The sequence below is a fragment of the Grammomys surdaster genome, unplaced genomic scaffold (genome assembly GCF_004785775.1).
Source record: "Grammomys surdaster isolate TR1022 unplaced genomic scaffold, NIH_TR_1.0 125504, whole genome shotgun sequence".
NCBI lineage: Eukaryota > Metazoa > Chordata > Mammalia > Rodentia > Muridae > Grammomys > Grammomys surdaster.
In genome coordinates, this window is record NW_021620360.1 from 386,861 (window position 1) to 404,879 (window position 18,019).

The following is an 18,019-nucleotide window of genomic DNA, read 5'->3' on the forward strand; positions in this document are numbered from 1 at the left end:
AAAAAAAAAAAAAAAAAAAAAAAAAAAAAAAAAAAAAAAAAAAAAAACCACTGAGGGTTCATAAAAAGATGTTTTATTACAATCAAACCAGAGGAAGGGTTCGACTCTCTTCCCTTAGGAACTCCAACCACTGTGGCTCTCAGACTCATCCAAATGAATCTTCATCCAAGTAAATTTTACCATTGTCCCCTCTCCGGGGCCAAATCTAAACTTTCACACCCTCTCCCTAAGTGAGGTCAGAGCCCTCAGGAACTACTTCCATGGTGCCACTTAAAACCACACTGCCGCACTTGGGAGGCAGAGGCAGGTGGATTTCTGAATTTAAGGCCAGCCTGGTCTACAGAGTGAGTTTCAGGACAGCCAGGGCTACACAGAGAAACCCTGTCTCCAAAAACCAAAAAAAAAACAAAAAACAAAAAACACAAACAAAAAAAAAACAACAACAAAAAAAACCACTGCCATGAGGTAATTAATCATAAACAACCTGGTCCAAGACATCCCCCAAGACTCAGCCTCCCAGCTCAGAAACAGGAAACATAGTTCTTGGGCATCCTCTGAAGGCCAGCAGCAGTGCTCATGAGGAGCCCAGGGCAGGGTGTCTAGGTTGGTGCCAAGCACAGCAACATCCACTTGATACCATTAATTTGTTGGTAACCATACTAAGGTCTGAGCGCTTTAAATCTGTCAAGGAGGCAGAGCCCTCTGTGAGTCCAAGGCCAGCCAGGTTACAGAGCTCCAGGACAGCCAGGGCTGGGTAGCAACGGTACACATTCAGGCCATCTTCCCAAGGCCACGTTCTTTTCAGAAAATATCATCACCTGCAGCAAGACGCACAGAGTCACCATCAACCTCGGGTTCATCCATCCTGTTTCCCCTTCCCTTTATGTACGGCTCCTACCCCCACTTTCTCAGTCCAGGAAGCGTCACTGTAGCCTTGCTCGAGCTGTATATGATACACACTCTCCACCGTGGTGACAGTGATTGTAATACAGGCATGCTGTGTGTGTTCTAGTGATGGTGCCACAGAACACTCATCACTGTAGCGTGTAGCCTTCAGTATTCGAGGAACTGAACAAGCCTGTGGCAGGGCAATAAATACTATTCACAGCAAGTCAACAGACATTTATGGAAGAATTCCTAATATCAAGATGCATGCTACCCTCTACAGATAAAAACAACTAACAGGGGCTTTCTAATCTGGCTTGGAGGTGCTCGGCTTTGATTCCAGCGTTGGAGAAGCAGAAGCAGAGGCAGAGGCAGGTGGATCTCTGTGAGTTCAAGGCCTGCCAGGTAACTTAGAGAATTCCAGAACAGCTTACAGACCAACATAGTGAAACTCTGTCAAAAAATGCTGACTGATACCTCCCTGGTCCAGAGTGAATAATGGTATCAGTCAGTATAAGAGAGACGCGGACCGTCATGGAGAGATCACTATCCAGTGAGAGGAGAATTTAAAAGCACTAGTATTTAAAATATAAATGTTTCGATAAAATAGAAGCCCAGAAGAGAATTTTTATGCGAATTTTTGGCAGCAGTGGGTTTAAGCAGAGATGGGAAATTGAGAGTCATCTCCCTCCCCCTTCCCTCCCCCCACCCACACTGCCCGGGACGCATGCGCAGGATGGACTGGGTCTACGCTTGGTTGAACCTAGTCTCTTCCATAGGAAGCTGTTCCGATCCAGACAGTCTAGCTGTGTAGCCTTGGTGAAGGTGCTTAATGCTCTTGCGCACATGGATGCTGTAAGCATCTTTTTTGTGTGTATCAAAACCACAGTGACTTTAGTGCTGTCACGCAGACTATAGGTGAGGGTAACAAGGGACGGTAAGCGCAGACACTCAGGGCAGTGCGTGAGCCTTAGGTTCTCAGTGTTGTCTCTACAAAGCTCTGCCCTGCTCACCTCCTTTCTGCTCAGCAGGTGCAGACGCCCTCTCTTTCCTCTGACTGCACCCTCACACCCCTACCTCCACAGTTACTCACAGGGGTTCCTGGGTCCGGGGGTTACGGCTCCCGTGCGGAGCCCTTATGATGAGCACACTGCCAACCATGACGCCCACCAGGCCCACCACCAGGCCCAGGGCGCAGACCGCGGTCTCCATTGTCTCGGACACCTGAACTGGCTCCTGCATTTCTGAGGGAAATGAACAGAAACAGTTAGTATAGTGGGGATGGTGGGATACCAGGTCCTGGGAGCAGGAGTGTGTGGAAAGGGGGTGCTGCTTACCCCAGTGACCGAGACTCGGCTGGCCCTGGCCCCAGTGTTCCACCCTGCAGTCGTACACATCCTGCGCCGTGGGAATGAAGGTCAGGTAGTGGAATTTGTGAAATCTGAGTTCTGTGCTGGGCAGAAAGACAGTCTCAGAAGTTCCTTCGGTGACCAGCTGCCCGTTACGCAGCCATGTGACATTGAGCACTGGGGGGAAGAGCCTGTCGATATGGCAGATGAGGACGTTGGGCTGGCCCAGCTCTACCGGGTTCTTAGGGAACACGGTCACCTCAGGAGGCTCTAGGAAGAGACAGCACTGGTCAGTTCTGAGTACGTCACAGAGATCCCACCCTGGGTGTTTTCCGTCTCAGGTTCAGAATTCTTGTCACTGTTGGGTCCAGAGACAGAGCAGGAAGACACCTACTGAGCAGCCTATTTCAGCTCAACCTCTCTTGGGTGAGAAGAGACACCAGCCTCCGACTCTAAAGCAGGGAGCCCAGGGCCACTCCAAGGAGGGTCCCTCAGCAGAGGGCATCTGTCTCCCATTCTGAGTGTGGACCAGGGGTCCTCCCAACCCTCCCCACCGGGTGGCAGAAGAAGAAAAGAACCCACCACTGGGGGCCTGGGTGACGTTGTATTTCTGGATCAAGGCTCTCAGGTTGTTCTTCAGGCTGACGATGTAGGGCACAGCCTCCTGGGCATCGAACGCATACATCTTGCTGAACTCCGGCAGGTCCCAGACCGTCTCCTCCCTGTCAAGATCCACGTAGAACAGCTCATCACCGTCAAACGCGTACAAGCATTCGCCGGATGGATGTTGCATCTGTACGAATATGTCATACACTGCCACGTGCTCCGCTGTAGAAGCAAGATCAAGGAAAATGAGGCCAATGTAAGAACTATTGTAAAGTGCCGAGGCGGGGGAGTGGCTGGATTTATTAATAAAGTCAGAAGAGACCAAAAGAGGGGGAGGGGGGGAGAAACAGGAGACTGGAGGCAGTGTGGGGTGTTGGGAAGAGGGAGGAAGATAGAATCTTCAGTCCAGCGGAACCCCATGACTCTGCAGGAGTCTGGGGGTGACAGGAGCCTCTGTTGAGCATTTGCTGAGCGCCAGGTCTGTTAGTAGGCTACATAGTTGATGCATGTTAATGCTACAACAACCCTAGACGCAACCAAGGAAACACAGAGAAGGCCAGTGGCTTGCCTCAGGTCACACAGCGATGCAGAGCTCAGAGAGACTTTCTCTTCCCCACAGCTCCCGGTTCTAGGACTGCAGATGTGAAATTAGGTTTAAACTCATGGAAGTGAAGGGGCAGGCATGCTAGCATCCTTATTAAAGAAAAGGTGGGAAGCTCACTGAGTTGCAGTGATACGGTCGCTGTGTTTGTTTCAGCTCATAAACGCACAGACAACTTGTGCTAATACTGTGACTCTATTTTTTTTTTAATCTTGAACATATTAAATCTAACAGGATGGATTTTGACAATGGTTTCAAACTTTTTTTAAAATTTAAGCGTATTTAAATAATTTTTAAAAACTTTAAAAATGTTTGCTTTTGTTTTAAGTGGAATTATAGAAGTTGTTAAGTTTAAAATCCCTGTGTGGTTTGATTTTTTGTTGTTGTTGTTGTTGTTGTTGTTCCTTAGTCTTTATTAGTTGGTTAAGAAATAGCAAACATGGGGCTGGAGAGATGGCTCAGTGGTTAAGAGAACTGACTGCTCTTCCAGAGGTCCTGAGTTCAATTCCCAGCAACCACATGGTGGCTCACAACCATCTGTAATGTGATCCAATGCCCTCTTCTGGCGTCCAGGTGTACATCCAGACAGGGTCCTCATTAAAAAAGCATGAATAAATAAATCTTATTAAAAAAAAAAGAAATAGCAAACATAATACAAAGTATCATTAGTAATAACGTTATGAAGAGAATGTTCTCGAAGAAGGATTTTAGGTGCCTTGTGAACTCAGAAAAATCTTCTTCATAAAACACGGTGAAGATAACAAAAAAACAAACAAAAGAAAAAAAAAAAGAAAGGAAAAGAAAAAGAGCAAGGTGGTGGTGGCGCACGCCTTTAATCCCAGCACTTGGGAGGCAGAGGCAGGTGGATTTCTGAGTTCGAGAGTTCGAGGCTAGCCTGGTCTACAGAGTGAGTTCCAGGACAGCCAGGACTACACAGAGAAACCCTGTCTCAAAAAAACAAAACAAAACAAAAACAAAACAAAACAAAAAAAAAACAAAAAAAAAAAAGAAAGAAAGAAAAAGAAAAGCCCAACTCTCTGTGGTCTCTGCTTCAGTTCCTCCCTCCCGGATGCCTGCCTTGATTCCCCTCAGTGGCAGACCCTAAAATAGAAGACCAAATAACCCTTTCTTTCCCAAGTTGCTTTTGGCCATGGTGTTTATCACAGCAACAGAAATAGGTGGCACCCCAGGGAGTGTGTAAAGTAAGAATTGAAAAGCCCCAGGGAGTGTGTGTGAAGAGAGAACCGAAAAAGGCCTGAGGCCATAGTTGAAGGGAGGTGATAGCTAAACACTCGATTCAAAGGAAAGTGAAGAAGATGCAGGGGAGTGGGGTGGGGATAAGCAGCAGGTCCCTTTGATCTGGGATCCTTTTTAAGGTCCAATAATAGAAAAAGTGAGTTGAACTCTAGTAGTCTGGGCTTGGTGGCGCAGGACTGAAATCCCAGCACAATCAGGAGCCTGAGGCAGGAGGATTGAGATTCAAGGCCAGCTTGAGCCCCATAGAGAGATCCCATCTCCAGGCCAAAAGGCACCCATGGGCATGGTCTCTTACAGCAGTAACAGGCATCCAACGTGAGCACCATAAAAGAGCTAGCCGCACATGGAGCAGCCCTAAGGTGGGATGCTACACACAGGCAAGGATGGTTCATGTTCGTGTTTTTAAGGCAAAGGATATATTTACACATTGAGAGGAGAAGCCGGGAGAGGGAGACCGTGCAAAAGCAGTGATGGGGGGTGGAGCTTGTCCAGTATCTATGGAGACCTATGCTCACTCTCAGTGCTTACACACACACACACACACACACACACACACACACACACACACTCCAAGTGATGAGTTAATTTTCATATTTACACAAATATGTGTTTATTAAGGTATTTACTACAAGGACAAGATTTAAAACGATGCAAGTGACCAGCAACAGGGTTCAGGCACCTCCGTCTCTCCCCAGCTTTGTCTCCTTTATACTTCCTTCTAATCCAGGATTCCTGCCTTAAATTAATTCTATTTGGGATGTGTTTGTTTGTTTACTTTTGAGGCAGGGTTTCTCTGTGTAGTTCTGGCTGTCCTGGAACTCACTCTGTAGACCAGGCTGGCCTCAAACTCACAGACATCCACCTTCCTCTGCCTCCCAAGTGCTGGGATTAAAGGCGTTCGCCACCACCGCCCGGCAGCTTCAATGTTTTTATCTCTCAGAAAAAGGCAAAATTATTTTTACGGATGGTTCCTGTGATGCGTAAATGGTGATTGTGGCTGCTATGTTTTATAAGATTCTTTTATTTTTATATGTTGAGTGTTTGCCTGCATACATATAAGTGTAGCACATGTGTGCCTACAGAGGCCAGAAGAGAAAAGTCAGATCCCCTGGAGCTACAGATTGTGAGCTGCCATGTGGTTGCTGGGGATTGAACCTGGGTCCTCTGGAAGAGCAGGCAGCACGCTTAACTCTTGAGCCATTTCTCCAGCTCAGTTGCTTTTGTTTTTATGCCTCTATTAGACCAAGATGAAACCAAGTGGACTTCATAAAAGGGCGTGAGGAGAGGTGAAACACAAGGGAAACCGACAGAGTCCTGCCAAACTCTCATTCTAAAGGAAGCACGCGGCTGTCTATTCCCACCACGTGACCCACCCATCCTCCTGACCTTTGATGGCCCCAGATCCTGGGAGACTCAGCAGGAAGGCCAGGAAGGAGGCTCTCAGGGCCTCAGCTTTAGTCTGGAACATTCTCCCTTCAGAGCACAGGTAGGGGAATCTACAACTGATGACCGTAATCACGGGACACTGACGAGGAACTGAGGCAGAGTGGGGACACCTGAAACTCCCCAAACCTGGTTCTGTAGCCTGACTGCATAGACCAGGGGAAAACAGCAAGCTTGGGCCAGCCAATCAGAGAAGTCAGACAGCTGATCTGGCTGTTGCTGGGCAAAGACGGCCAAAGAAGAGGAAGCATTTTCAGAAGCTAATGTGGCCAGGAAACTTCAGCCACAGTCGCCATGAGGGGTAGAGACTTGAGAAGACCAGGTACACACCCTCCAGATACGGATGTTTGTACTGTTTCTCTTTGATAGAGATTGTCACCTGTCACCCGAGTTCCAGACATCACTGCCACTGTCAGATTATCTCTGATGTTTTGTTCACTGTTCATTTGTTTTTGGTTTGTTTGTTTGTTTGTTTGTTTGTTTTTTAAAGATTTATTTAATGTATACAAGTATATTGTAGCTGTCTTCAGACACACTAAAAAAGAGCATCAGATCTCATTACAGATGGTTGTGAGCCGCCATGTGTTTGCTGGGAATTGAACTAAGGACCTCTGGAAGAGGTGCTCTTAACCACTGAGCCATCTCTCCAGCCCTTGTCCGCTGTTTTTGATACCTTTCTATTTTATGTGCATGAGAGGTTTGCCTGTATGTTGTATGTGTACCACATGTATGCCTGGTGCTCACAGAGGCCAGAGGAGGGCACCAAATCCCCTGGAACTGGAGTTACTGACACTCCTGAGCCACTATTTGGGTGCTAGGAACCGAACTCACCATTCTCACGAAAGCAGCAAGCGTTCTTCACCACTGAGCCATCTCTTCAGTCCCTCCACCTTATTTTTGAGCAGGTACCTCGCTGAGCCGGTGTCCAGCAAGGTCTGCCTGTCTTGGCCTCCCTGGCACTGGGATTACATGTGTGTCAGGGATTCAGGCTCAGGCCGTTATACATTTGTGGCAAACACTTTGCTGACTAAGCCATGTCTCTAGCCCCTTCCGCGACTCTTGAATTAAGATTTGGCTATGTCTCCTCAGGTACAGGACCTGTGCCTTCTTCAGTTATGCAGCGTGAGTCTGGTTGCTGTCTGCAGCAACACGCTTCCTCCTGTCTGTCGAGGACTGGGATGGGGCTGGCTGAATTATTCCAGTCCGGATCATGGTGCTCCCTGCATTAATACTCGCCAACAGACACCTGGCTTCAGCAGGGCGTCGGGGTCACATGGCTGCCCTCGACTGGGTGACAAAGAAGCTCACGTGTGAGATCAACGTCATGGAAGCAGTGCGGGACATCCAGTCAGTGTTTCCTCTGTTGGCGGTCGACGGGAGTGGGCCAGTCCGTTCCCTGTTGGGTGATGCCCTGTGGTCCTGTCTCTCATGAACCCCTCCCCATTTCTATCCAGCTTCTGATGACATCTCATCTGTATCACGCACTAAGTTGTCAGTCCTCTCACATCATCTGCCCACAGTGACTGATGACTCATAGGAAGCTCAAGTTTCATTGGTTCTTTCCTCAGCCTCTGTCCAATGGGCTCATAGCAGACAATTTTAGTCATAGGCTCTGCTGTTCAACCAGGAGCTCAACTTGAGGAGTCCAACATCTCCTGGCCACCGGTTTCCTCACTTCACCCGCCCTTCCAGCTCCATGATGGTCCCATGGGTTCCTATGGTCCCCTGGACAGCAGCTCTGATGATGTTGCTGAGTAGAGAGACCCAGGGTGGAGCCCTTCCAGGTAAGAGCTAACAAGCGGGTGACTCTGGAGAGCCAGGCTCAGGACTTTCCTCTTACAGGACCACACTTTGAAAAACAGTCAGGCTTCTCCCACAGCCCGTGTCCTTCTTTCCCAGCTAGAAAAGCAGGCTCATATCCGCATTGCCTTTTTTTTTTCTGTCAGTTTTTCCCACGCCTGGGAATGTAGAAACCGTGAACCCTCCAGAGATGCTAAGGGGTCTGCATGCCACATCCTGTGGACAACATGCCTGGAGTTCTAGAATAAGTTTGCAGGGCAAGGTTTACAGAGAGGTCAGAAGGTTCAGCCTCCTGGGTTTCCCCACATCTCCATCCACAGCCTTGAAGGGACTCAGTCACCTGACTGACTCAGTGTTAGAAGAGAGTGGCTTCTGCTCACCCAGGATGACATTGGGTGTACTTGCTGAGGAGGGAGAGAGAACTTGTCCTTGTTGATCACAGAAGACTGTGAGACCCAACTCAAGGACAGCTCAGCTGTGGAAACTCTCCCTTCAAGGTCCAGGGAATCAGAAATGGGTGGGGCCAGGGACAGGCTTAGCGGTGTGTCTGGGACACTGAGTGACCACAACAGGTGAGGGAGACCCCTCCCATTTCAGTTTTACCTCCTTCATGGATAAGTTCCGCTTACAAAAGTTAAGTATTGCCAAAGGAAAGTTTCAAACTTGTTTTCCTTGCTTGTACAAGCATGAATTACTGATAAGGAAGGAGAAATAAAAAACTAATGCATTAAAATGACAAGATTCATATTCAGAGGCAAGGAGAGGCAGGTGGGGAAGAGAGAGAGAGAGAAAATGTGCACAGAAAGTGGTGGGGTCCTGGACACTGGGCTGAGACACCTGCTGTGGAAGCAGGTCAGGACTTCCGCACAGTGTGCGTTGGCTACTACAGAAGCCCTAGGTCTTCCCACCCTCCCCTTGTCCTCTGCCCCAGCCGTGCAGATCCTCCTGAGTACACCAGGATAGGCCAAATTGTTCTGGGGTTACTATGGTGACAGAAGGAACCATCAGAACATCCCATAGTCATCTCTTCCTGCACCTGCACCCCAGGCTCCCCCACCTCAGGAAGACTTCGCAACATCTGTAGCTACAGTGACCAGTGCAGATTTGTCTGGAATGCTGGTCTTTGGCTTTAGTTCCTCAGCCTTACCTTCCCCCTGACATGGTAGAAAAGTTAATTACTGAGCATCTTACGTCAAATGCGTTGGGAGCCCCAGCAGTGTTAATACTGAGGCCTCAGAAGCTATGAGACGAAGAAGACTTGACCCTTTAACTTTTAATATCCTCTTTGTCTTAAGATGAGAGTCCAGGCTGGCCTCCAGCTCTCCACAATGCCCCTGCCTCAGCCTCTCAATTGCTGACATTACAGGCGTGCGTCCCCACACCAAAGCGGATATCTTAAATGAAACAATAGGTTATTTTAGTTTAGTGTGTTTATTACCTGCAGTGCTGGGAATGGAACCCAACTAAGGCTTCACAAGCCTCCCTCCCCAAGCTGCTCCCAGTCCCTGCTACTGGCTATAAAACGCATTAATAAACCGGCTTAGAGCGCCCTCTTGTGGTACAAACAACACTTGCCGTTTTATCTTCGGATCCGCTTGCCTGATCAGAACGAACTGTGTTGGAACTGGTTGTTGGACTGGAAAAAAGGCAGGATTTGCTTTGAAATTCTAATTTTCAGGAGGTGGAACATGAAAACAACCATTTTCACTGATGAGAGGACAAACAGACCCACAGAGGCTCACACAGGACAAACGGAACAACCCACACTGCCAGAGGCTCCTAGGGAGAGAGGGAGGCCTCCACATCTCTCTTGTAACAATTACCCACCCAGTGTTTTTAGTAACGAGGGGGCCCACTAGGGCTTCACTGAGGTGATTTTCAGTGATTAAGGTTCAGGACAGTGCCCTCCCCCAACCCCGTTAGACCAGGTTGTCCTAAGATTTGCAGCAATCCTCCTGCTTTTGCATTCTTAGCCCTGGGATTTTAGGTGAGAGCTGCCATTCCATATTATTTTTTAAATGAATTTATGTTTTGTATTATTTTATGTGTAGGGATGCTTTGCCTGCATGTTCACATGTGGACCATGGGTAAGCCTGGGATTCACAAAGGTCAGAAGAGGGTATTGGATCCCTTGGAACCGGACTTACAGATGGTTGTGAGCATCCCTGTGGGTGCTAGGAACTGAACCCAAGTCCTCTGCAAGAACAGCAAGTGTTCTCAACTGCTGGTCCACCTCTCCAGACCTAATTAACTTTTTAAGTTATCATGCCAAATGGCGAATTTCACCATATGGTGTTTCTACATATGCAGTCCACACCTTTTAAGACCTTTTGCACATGGCTACTTAAAGGTGAAATAGCGAATTAACTTTTACGTTAAGGTCTATAGATTTATTTCCGCATTCCCAGCACATGGGACAGGACGTACTGTATGTAGTACAGCATGCAGGAGTATTAAAGATATTGGTTCAGCAAGGAAAGCACCTTGTTATGGGGAAGGGACATTTGAGGTATACAAGTGGGCTGCTCCAGACTCCACAGATACAGGGACGTCAGTATCTCCCAAGGCCACGCCCCCAAGGCCCCACCCCAAGGCCCCGCCCCAAGGCCCCGCCCCCTACCCTGCAGCTTCACTCCTGTAGTGACCGCTACAGTGAGATTCTGTAACTCCCGGTGGCCCCATGTGAAGTGTCATTCCACTCAGCCCCCAGAATTGTCACCTTCCCCTCAAGTGCCTCAACCTTTCACTGGTACTGGTCACTCTCAACAGGAAGTCCCTTTATGTCCTGTGAACCGCACCCTGACGTCACTGGTGAGGAAACTGAGGCCTAGGGAGCTGCTGGAACGGGAAAACATGTGTGTGTGTGTGTGTGTGTGTGTGTGTGTGTGCATTTTGCATGCATGTATGTCTGTGCACCATGCGTGGTGTGCCTGGTGCCATTGGCTGCCAGACGCAGGCTTTGATCTTGAACTGGAGTGTGAGCCACCATATGAATTCTGGGATTCAAAGCTGCCAGTGCTCATAACCACCAATTCCATAATCGCTCCTTTTTGAAAATGATGTCATTGGTCTCATGCGCCAGGGGATGGGACAGCATAAATTGAACTTAGAAGAAAAGAGGAGGGAATGAATGACAAGGGACACAGAGAGAAGGACGGAGGAGAAAAAGAGGGAGGGGTAGGAGGAGGAGGGAAGGGAGAAGGTGAGAAAAAGAGAAGAAGAGAAGAGAGAGAACCCAAAGTAGGAAGGGGCCATGCTGGGATATTTGCAGGGATTTGGAGGGGAAAGTGGAGGGTAGGTATGATCATGTCTAATTCTCAAAAATAAAGAAAACCCAATCAATATAAGTAGTATTCAAAGATCCAAACTGAGAGGGAAGCTGGGGAGAGGCTGTGAGGTTGTGGCTAGGCGGGGTCCCTCGGTGGGGTGGGACTGAGGCTGGCGGAGTCCCAGCGCCTCAGGACTCGGTCTCTGCCGCCCTCAGAGAACCACCTGCTGCGCGCGCTGCATGAGTGCTACGCGGAGCAGAACGGGACGCAGCGCTTCATCATGAGATGCATCTTCAACCGCGAGGAGTTCATGCGCTTCGACAGCGCGGTGGGCGAGTTCCGCGCGCTCACCCCCATGGGGCGACCGTGGGCCGAGTCCTGGAACAAGCAGAAGGACTACATGGAGCGGCGGAGGTCCGAGGTGGACACGGTGTGCAGACACAACTACGAGCTGAACCAGCGCTTCACGGCGAAACGGAGAGGTGAGGTCCCGGAGGAGAGCCAGGCCAGGCAGCAGCCCGGGGGACGGATGGGGTAGCATGGGGTTGGGGGTGGCAGGCAGAGACTTGGGGGCGAGGACAAGGGCACAGAGGTCGGACTAAGGACTGTCAAGAGCATGTCAGGCCTGATAATCAGCCTGCTGAGGGGTGAAGGGAGCAGAACCATGGGTCAATTGTAGGCTGTGGGGAGATGGGCCTCGGGTGCCACGTCCCAGGAGCGCAGGTTGTGCAGGGGGAACACAAAGGGAGCAATGGAGGCTCAGGACTCAAGGACAGGCGCAGGAAGGTCTGCCCAGTGAAGTCGCCTAGAGAGACCAATCAGTAAAGATAACAAAGCAGGGTCCTGGAGGCCGTGGATCCAAAGCGGGCTAACAGCAGTCCCTGTGAGGAGACCATGAAGTGAAGCAAAAAACGGGGGCAGAGAAGTGTCGGGGAAACTGAGGTAGAGAGGCTGACAGACTATAGCAGACGGCGGGACCAACAGCTTCAGAAGGTAAGGATAGAAGCTGGAGGGTTGAGAGCTGGTAGGCGGGGTGACTAGGTGCTCAGAGAGTAAAGGTGACAGATGAGCTGTGCAGAGTCAGGAGAAAGGACCCAGCTCCGTCCCCTCAGCTCTTGGAGTGAGGGAGCTTGGTGAGCATCCTGAGAAGACCTGAAGGAACAAAAGCCAGGGGTGATGCAGGAGCCTTCTGCAGATACAGGAAAGAGTATGTGGGGACACACGCCTTTAAACCCCTCTTTGGAGAGCGGGAGTCCCCGTCATAAGCTAAGCCCTGACTCCTAGGAATGAGTGGGAATCCAGACATATTGGGAAGGAGTTGGGACAGTGACCTGAGTTAGAAAAGATGACCGAGTAGCTAGGTAAGGTGATGTCCAAAGCTCAAGGGTTGTCCTCAACTGTAGGCTGGCATCCTGTGTGCTTGGTTGTCGGGTTGCAGAGAGCCCTATATTCCAGCCTGAGCCTGGGTGACTCACATGAACCAGAGTGTCCCAGACTCATTTGCTCAGCAGATCCCCCAAAATCACTGCCCAGAGATCACACTCGGCAGTGCCGAGAACTCCAGAGATCTACACTGAGCGGTGCCGGGATCTGAAGTCTGGTTTCAGTTAGTTTTCCTCTGGTTACAGTGTAACCAAGTACAGATGTATTCCCAAACCTGAGGTTGGTTGTTTCACCATGTAGTCCAGGCTAGACTAGAACTCTTCACTCACCAGCCTCAAGAATTAGAAATGGGAGCTGGAGAGTTGGCTCAGTGGTTAAGAGCACTGACTGCTTTTCCGAGGCCCCGAGTTCAATTCCCAGCATCCACATGGTAGCTCACAACCATCTGTAATGGGATCTTAGGGTGTGTCTGAAAATAGCTATACTGTACTCATATGCATAAAATAGATAATCTTTTAAAAAGTATGGATATATATATATATTAAGTAGAGTTGGTGCGGACCACACAGAACTGCTGTCCAAGTAGGAATGGTCAAGGTTAGAGCTGTGCTTTCAGTGTCAAATAAGTTGGGACAAGGGAAGGCTGGGGCCCGAGCGGCAGGTGAGGAGATACTGTCATCCTAAGAACAGTAACTACAGCACAAGTTATGAGAGAGGAAAGTATTTTTGTAGTTTAATCTTAAAATGAATTCAAAATAAATAAACATATAACAAGCAGGCAGCAAAGAAAATAGTTAAGAGCTATGAAATTTATTTTTCTCTCCTGTTTAAAAATTTTATTTTATATGTGCGGGTGTTTTGCCTGCATGTCTGTCTGTCTGTCTGTCTGTGCACCCCCACGTCTGTACTGGTGCCTGCGGAGGCCAGAAGAGAGTGTCCCTGGGACTGGAGTTACAGACAGTTATGAGCTGCCACGTGCAAGCTGGGAATTGAACCTTGATCCTCTGGATCCTCTTAACTGCTGAGCCATCTCTCCATCCCTCCCCCCCACCCCACCCCCGGCCTTGAGAAATAATCTCTGTAACTCAGGCTGCCCTTGAACTATGGGTTTTCCTCCTTGTAGCCTTAGATATTTAGCCTTGGGTGTACAGGGTGCCCATCTGGACTAAATCTCTAGGGTGAATAACTATAACAAGAGTCTAGAAATAATCATACAGATATTTAGTGACCATTCAGGATGCAGCCTTAGGACATTGGAAAACTTTTGTCTTTGTGACGTATAGTTTGATCCAGAAAAGTAATGAGTCCTTTCGGCCTGTAGATTTAGCTGCAGAGCCCCCTAGAGGTCAGTTGTATACTGCAGGCATGTTCTAAGGCAAAACTGAAAAAAGTCCAGGAGTTCAAATGGAGACACATCTTAATTCATAAATCACAGTTCGGAAAGGAGTTGACTGAGGAACTGTCAGTTCATAAAGGTGGCCAAGTGGGGGCTGGAGAGATGGCTCAGCAGTTAAAAGCACTGGCTGCTCTTACAAAGGTCCCAGGTTCAATTCCCAGCACCCATATGGTAGCTTATAGCCATCTGCAACCCCAGTTCTGAGACAACCAACACTCTCTTGTGACCTCTGAGGACACCAGACATGCACACGGTACACAGACATGCATGCAGGCAAAACATTCATACACATGAAATAATACAAGTAAATCTTTAAAATTAATTTGAAAAAGTATTTGAATGAATCTTGCATCCTTCTCACCATGACAAAGTGGGAGACTCTCAGCTGGACAATATGTCTCACTATGTGTTCCTGGCTGTCCTGGAACTCACTCTGTAGCCCAGGCTGGCCTCATACTCACAGAGATCCACCTGCCTCTGCTTCCAGAGTGCTGGGATTGAAGGCCTTCACCACAGAATCACACTCTCATATGACACTTCTTCTACTCCTAGTCCAGCCTAAGGTACATGTGTCACCCTCCAAGAAGGTCACCCTGAAGCACCATAACCTGCTGGTCTGCCACGTGACAGATTTCTACCCAGACAGCATTCAAGTCCGCTGGTTCCAGAACAGCCAGGAGAGAACTGATGGGGTCCTGTCCACCAACCTGATCCGAAACGGGGACTGGACCTTCCAGGTTCTGGTTATGCTGGAGATAACTCCACAGCGGGGAGACGTGTACACCTGCCACGTGGAACACCCCAGCCTTGAGAGCCCCATCACAGTAGAGTGGAGTGAGTCACCCCTGGGGGCTCTTCTGTAGAGCCGGTAGCACCCCGACTCAAGATCCACTATCCTGCCCTAGGTGTTTATACACTGGGGCCTGATCCCCCCCCCACCCCCAGCCCCGTACTTCTGGAGGCCCCTGAGGCTGGTTCTGAGCTGGAGGCACGAGAGGAGAGCCTGTCCCTGGTCTGGGGATGTTGAGGATGTGAGATCTGGCCCTGTCAGGAAGTCTAGGGAGGCAGACATCCCCTGCCATGCCCTCACACCGGGGGCTGACCTCCCCCATCTGCCTTTTGTCTGTCCTTGTTTGGAAAGGCAGCTGCCCGAATCCTCATGGTGATCCTTTGAAGACACCAGCCTAGGTCTACATCCCAGAGTCCTGCCACATAGCCTCCCCCACGGTGTCCCTCTCCGTGACCTTCATGTTGATATTCTGAATCCCTGTCAGACCAAGGGGTGTAGTGCCTCAGGAGGGGACATTAACCCCGAATTCTCTTCTTCCCAGGGGCAAATTCTGACTCTGCCCGAAACAAGATGCTGACCGGAGTGGTTGGCCTGGTGCTGGGACTCATCTTCCTGACTGTGGGCATCATCAAGTACATGAGGAGCAAGCTGGGTGAGAAAGAATGTGGAGGATCAGCCTCCAACCCCACCACAGGCAGGAGGGTCACAGGTTCAAGACCCGCCTAGGCTACACACAACCCAGACATCAAAGATATGAAATAAAGAATCCTGGAAGGTGGCTGGGGCTAGCCTTTCCCTGATTACACTCGTCTGTCCGCAGAAGGGTCTAAGGCGGAAAAGTAATGCTAGAGAGTTCTAGAACCCACTGAAACCAGTGTCAGAGCAAAGTTGTTCTATAGGTAGAGAGGAAGCCTCAGCCTGGGGTCTGACCATTAGGCTACAAGGTCCCCAGGTTCCCAGACTTCTGTAGGTGAGATGAAGGTGATGGAGAGGGATGGAAAGTGTCTCTCACCGTCTAAGGAGATTTTAATAGCTGAATGTGTTCCCTTTCACTCCTCATTCAGCTCAGCCAAGATCTCCAGAATCTAGATGAGGAGGTAAGATATTGTGCTTGTCCTGAAGGTTCCTCTGAGTGGTCAGAAAGTCTCAGCCTGAACTTCCCTCTCAATAATGAGAGAGTGTAGGGGAAGAGTGAGGCTGAGAAAGGGAGCTGGGGTAAGTTGTTCTGACCAAGCTAACACTTGGTCTTTTCAAAGACTGTTTGTTCAGTTTTATTTTATGAGGGAGCCAGAATCACTGGTGTGCCTGCTGAGACCAGCTGAAGGCATCTGATCCCCTAGAACTGGAGTTACAGACAGCTGTGAGCTACCATGTGGGTGCTGGGAACTGAACCTGGGTCCTTGGCAAGAGCTTCATGCTTCTTATCGCTGAGCTGCCTCGCCAGCTCCTGAACACTGTCTTACAGGGTCATACTTTCTCCTGGGGCATAGAGGAGGAGATACCAGTAACCTACAGCGGCTTGTCTTCCCTCCATACTGCCCCTGATCTGATCTCAAAGACCGTGTGTGCTTAGAACAAGATCTGTATCACACACACACACACACACACACACACACACACACACACACACACAAGCACGCGCATGCGCAGAGTAGGACCTGGGAACTAGTTATCCTTGTAAAGGTAATATCCTCACCCTCTTTCTTCCTCCAACTAGGTTACACTTCCCATAGTCTCCACCAGCTCCCAACAGTCCGTGACTAAAAATCCATCAACAGAGACTAGAGAGATGGCACATTAGTTATGTATGCACTTGCTAACATTCCAGAGGTCCCGGGTCAGTTCCCAGCATCCATGTCTGACATCTTCCAGCTGCCTCTAACTCCAGCTCCAAGGGATCTGAAGCAGTCTTCTGTCCTCCGTGCACACACATGCACACATAAATACAAATATAAATAAATCCATCGGGGCTGGAGAGATGGCTCAGCGGATAAGAGCGCCGACTGCTCTTCCAGAGGTCCTGAGTTCAATTCTCTGCAACCACATGGTGGCTCACAACCATCTGTAATGGGATTGTGATGCCCTCTTCTGGTGTGGCTGAAGACAGCAACGATGTACTCATATACATATAATAAATAAATAAATATTTTTTTAAAAAAAAAACCATCAATGAATGAATCCACTGACAAGCTCCAGGTCTGGTGACTGCTTACCTCTGAACTACAGTGCATCAGGACCAAGCCATCAACCCATGAGCCTCTGGGGGAGCATTCCAGACCCAAACCATAACCTCAAGGACAGCCATCAGAGAATGCCGAGAACACCCTCCCCAGCAGACGTCTCTGCTGTCAAATATCTACCTGCTATCTGACAGCGAGGAGGCTGGGAGCTCAGAACCTATCACTTCCTTGTGATTTAAAATATTTAAATTTAAGCGAGGCCATGAATGAGCAGTAGCTGCCACAGCGGGGTGGGCTGAGTTTATGATCTTTGTAGAAGGCTCTCTGAGTGGCTTTTGTGGGGACATCTGCAAAGACAACGCTAGAGGAAGTGGGCAAATGAAATAACTGGAGAACTCGGGCTTACCTGGAGAGCTGGAGAGGTAAAGCGTCTCTTAGTGGTTCACTGGCTCTCTGGATCTCACATCCGCATAACAGATCCATTAGCAAGCTGATAGAGTTACAGAAGAACCGAGCCCCAAGCCGTCAGGTCAGAGCATCAAACACTGCCCAGCTCAGTAGACACAGAAGCTGCTGAGCACCACTGTGTGGCTGTGTCCCACATGGGCTCACACATCTGTACTCTTAGTTTCCAGCTGGCGGCGTTATGTTATTTGAGGCCTTACAGAGTGTCTAGGAGATAGAGCCTTGCTGGAGGAATGGATCGCTGGAGAGCTGGCCATGTGGTTTTACAGCCCAGCACACTTCCTGTCTGTCTAGTTCTCAACTGCTGAGGCAGTGTGAGCAGCTGCTTCATGCTACTGCCATGCCTCTTCCGCCATGATGTACAGAATCCCTTGGAACCGAGGGTCACAATAAACCCCTCCTCCCTTATGTTGCTTCTTGTCAGGGTTCTGGCCACAGCAGAGAGAAGGGGTCTGGGTAGACACACTAAGACAAAGATGGTGGAAGATCAAAGAACTCAGTTCCTGGGGCAGGAGAGACAGCTTGGTGGTTGAAAGCACTTACTGCTCTTGCAGGGGACCCAACTTGCATCCTAGCACCGTGTCAAGCAGATTGC

At 49.3% G+C, this 18,019-nt stretch overlaps 2 protein-coding genes across 4 annotated transcripts; one reads left to right on the forward strand and one right to left on the reverse strand.

The window, feature by feature from the left end:
* Positions 1 to 51: 51 nt before the first annotated feature.
* On the reverse strand, positions 52 to 6,223 carry LOC114638108 (RLA class II histocompatibility antigen, DP alpha-1 chain-like). Of its 2 annotated transcripts, XM_028786475.1 has the most exons (5): positions 6,085 to 6,223; positions 2,817 to 3,062; positions 2,223 to 2,504; positions 1,979 to 2,129; positions 52 to 818 (listed from the first exon to the last, which is right to left on the reverse strand). In XM_028786475.1, the coding sequence occupies exons 1-5, from the start codon at positions 6,164 to 6,166 to the stop codon at positions 815 to 817; spliced, it is 765 nt and encodes a 254-aa protein (XP_028642308.1). In that variant the 5' UTR covers positions 6,167 to 6,223; the 3' UTR covers positions 52 to 814. The 2 variants fall into 2 exon arrangements, with proteins under 2 accessions (XP_028642308.1, XP_028642307.1); XM_028786474.1 differs by lacking the exon at positions 52 to 818 and having other exon boundaries at positions 832 to 2,129.
* A 1,244-nt stretch (positions 6,224 to 7,467) lies between these two features.
* Positions 7,468 to 16,701, forward strand: LOC114638089 (HLA class II histocompatibility antigen, DP beta 1 chain-like). Of its 2 annotated transcripts, XM_028786451.1 has the most exons (6): positions 7,470 to 7,925; positions 11,426 to 11,692; positions 14,542 to 14,823; positions 15,321 to 15,431; positions 15,844 to 15,876; positions 16,497 to 16,701. In XM_028786451.1, exons 1-5 carry the CDS (start codon positions 7,838 to 7,840, stop codon positions 15,870 to 15,872), a joined length of 777 nt encoding a protein of 258 aa, XP_028642284.1. In that variant the 5' UTR covers positions 7,470 to 7,837; the 3' UTR covers positions 15,873 to 15,876; positions 16,497 to 16,701. The 2 variants fall into 2 exon arrangements, with proteins under 2 accessions (XP_028642283.1, XP_028642284.1); XM_028786450.1 differs by lacking the exons at positions 15,844 to 15,876; positions 16,497 to 16,701 and having other exon boundaries at positions 7,468 to 7,925; positions 15,321 to 15,557.
* The last annotated feature ends 1,318 nt before the right edge of the window (positions 16,702 to 18,019 follow it).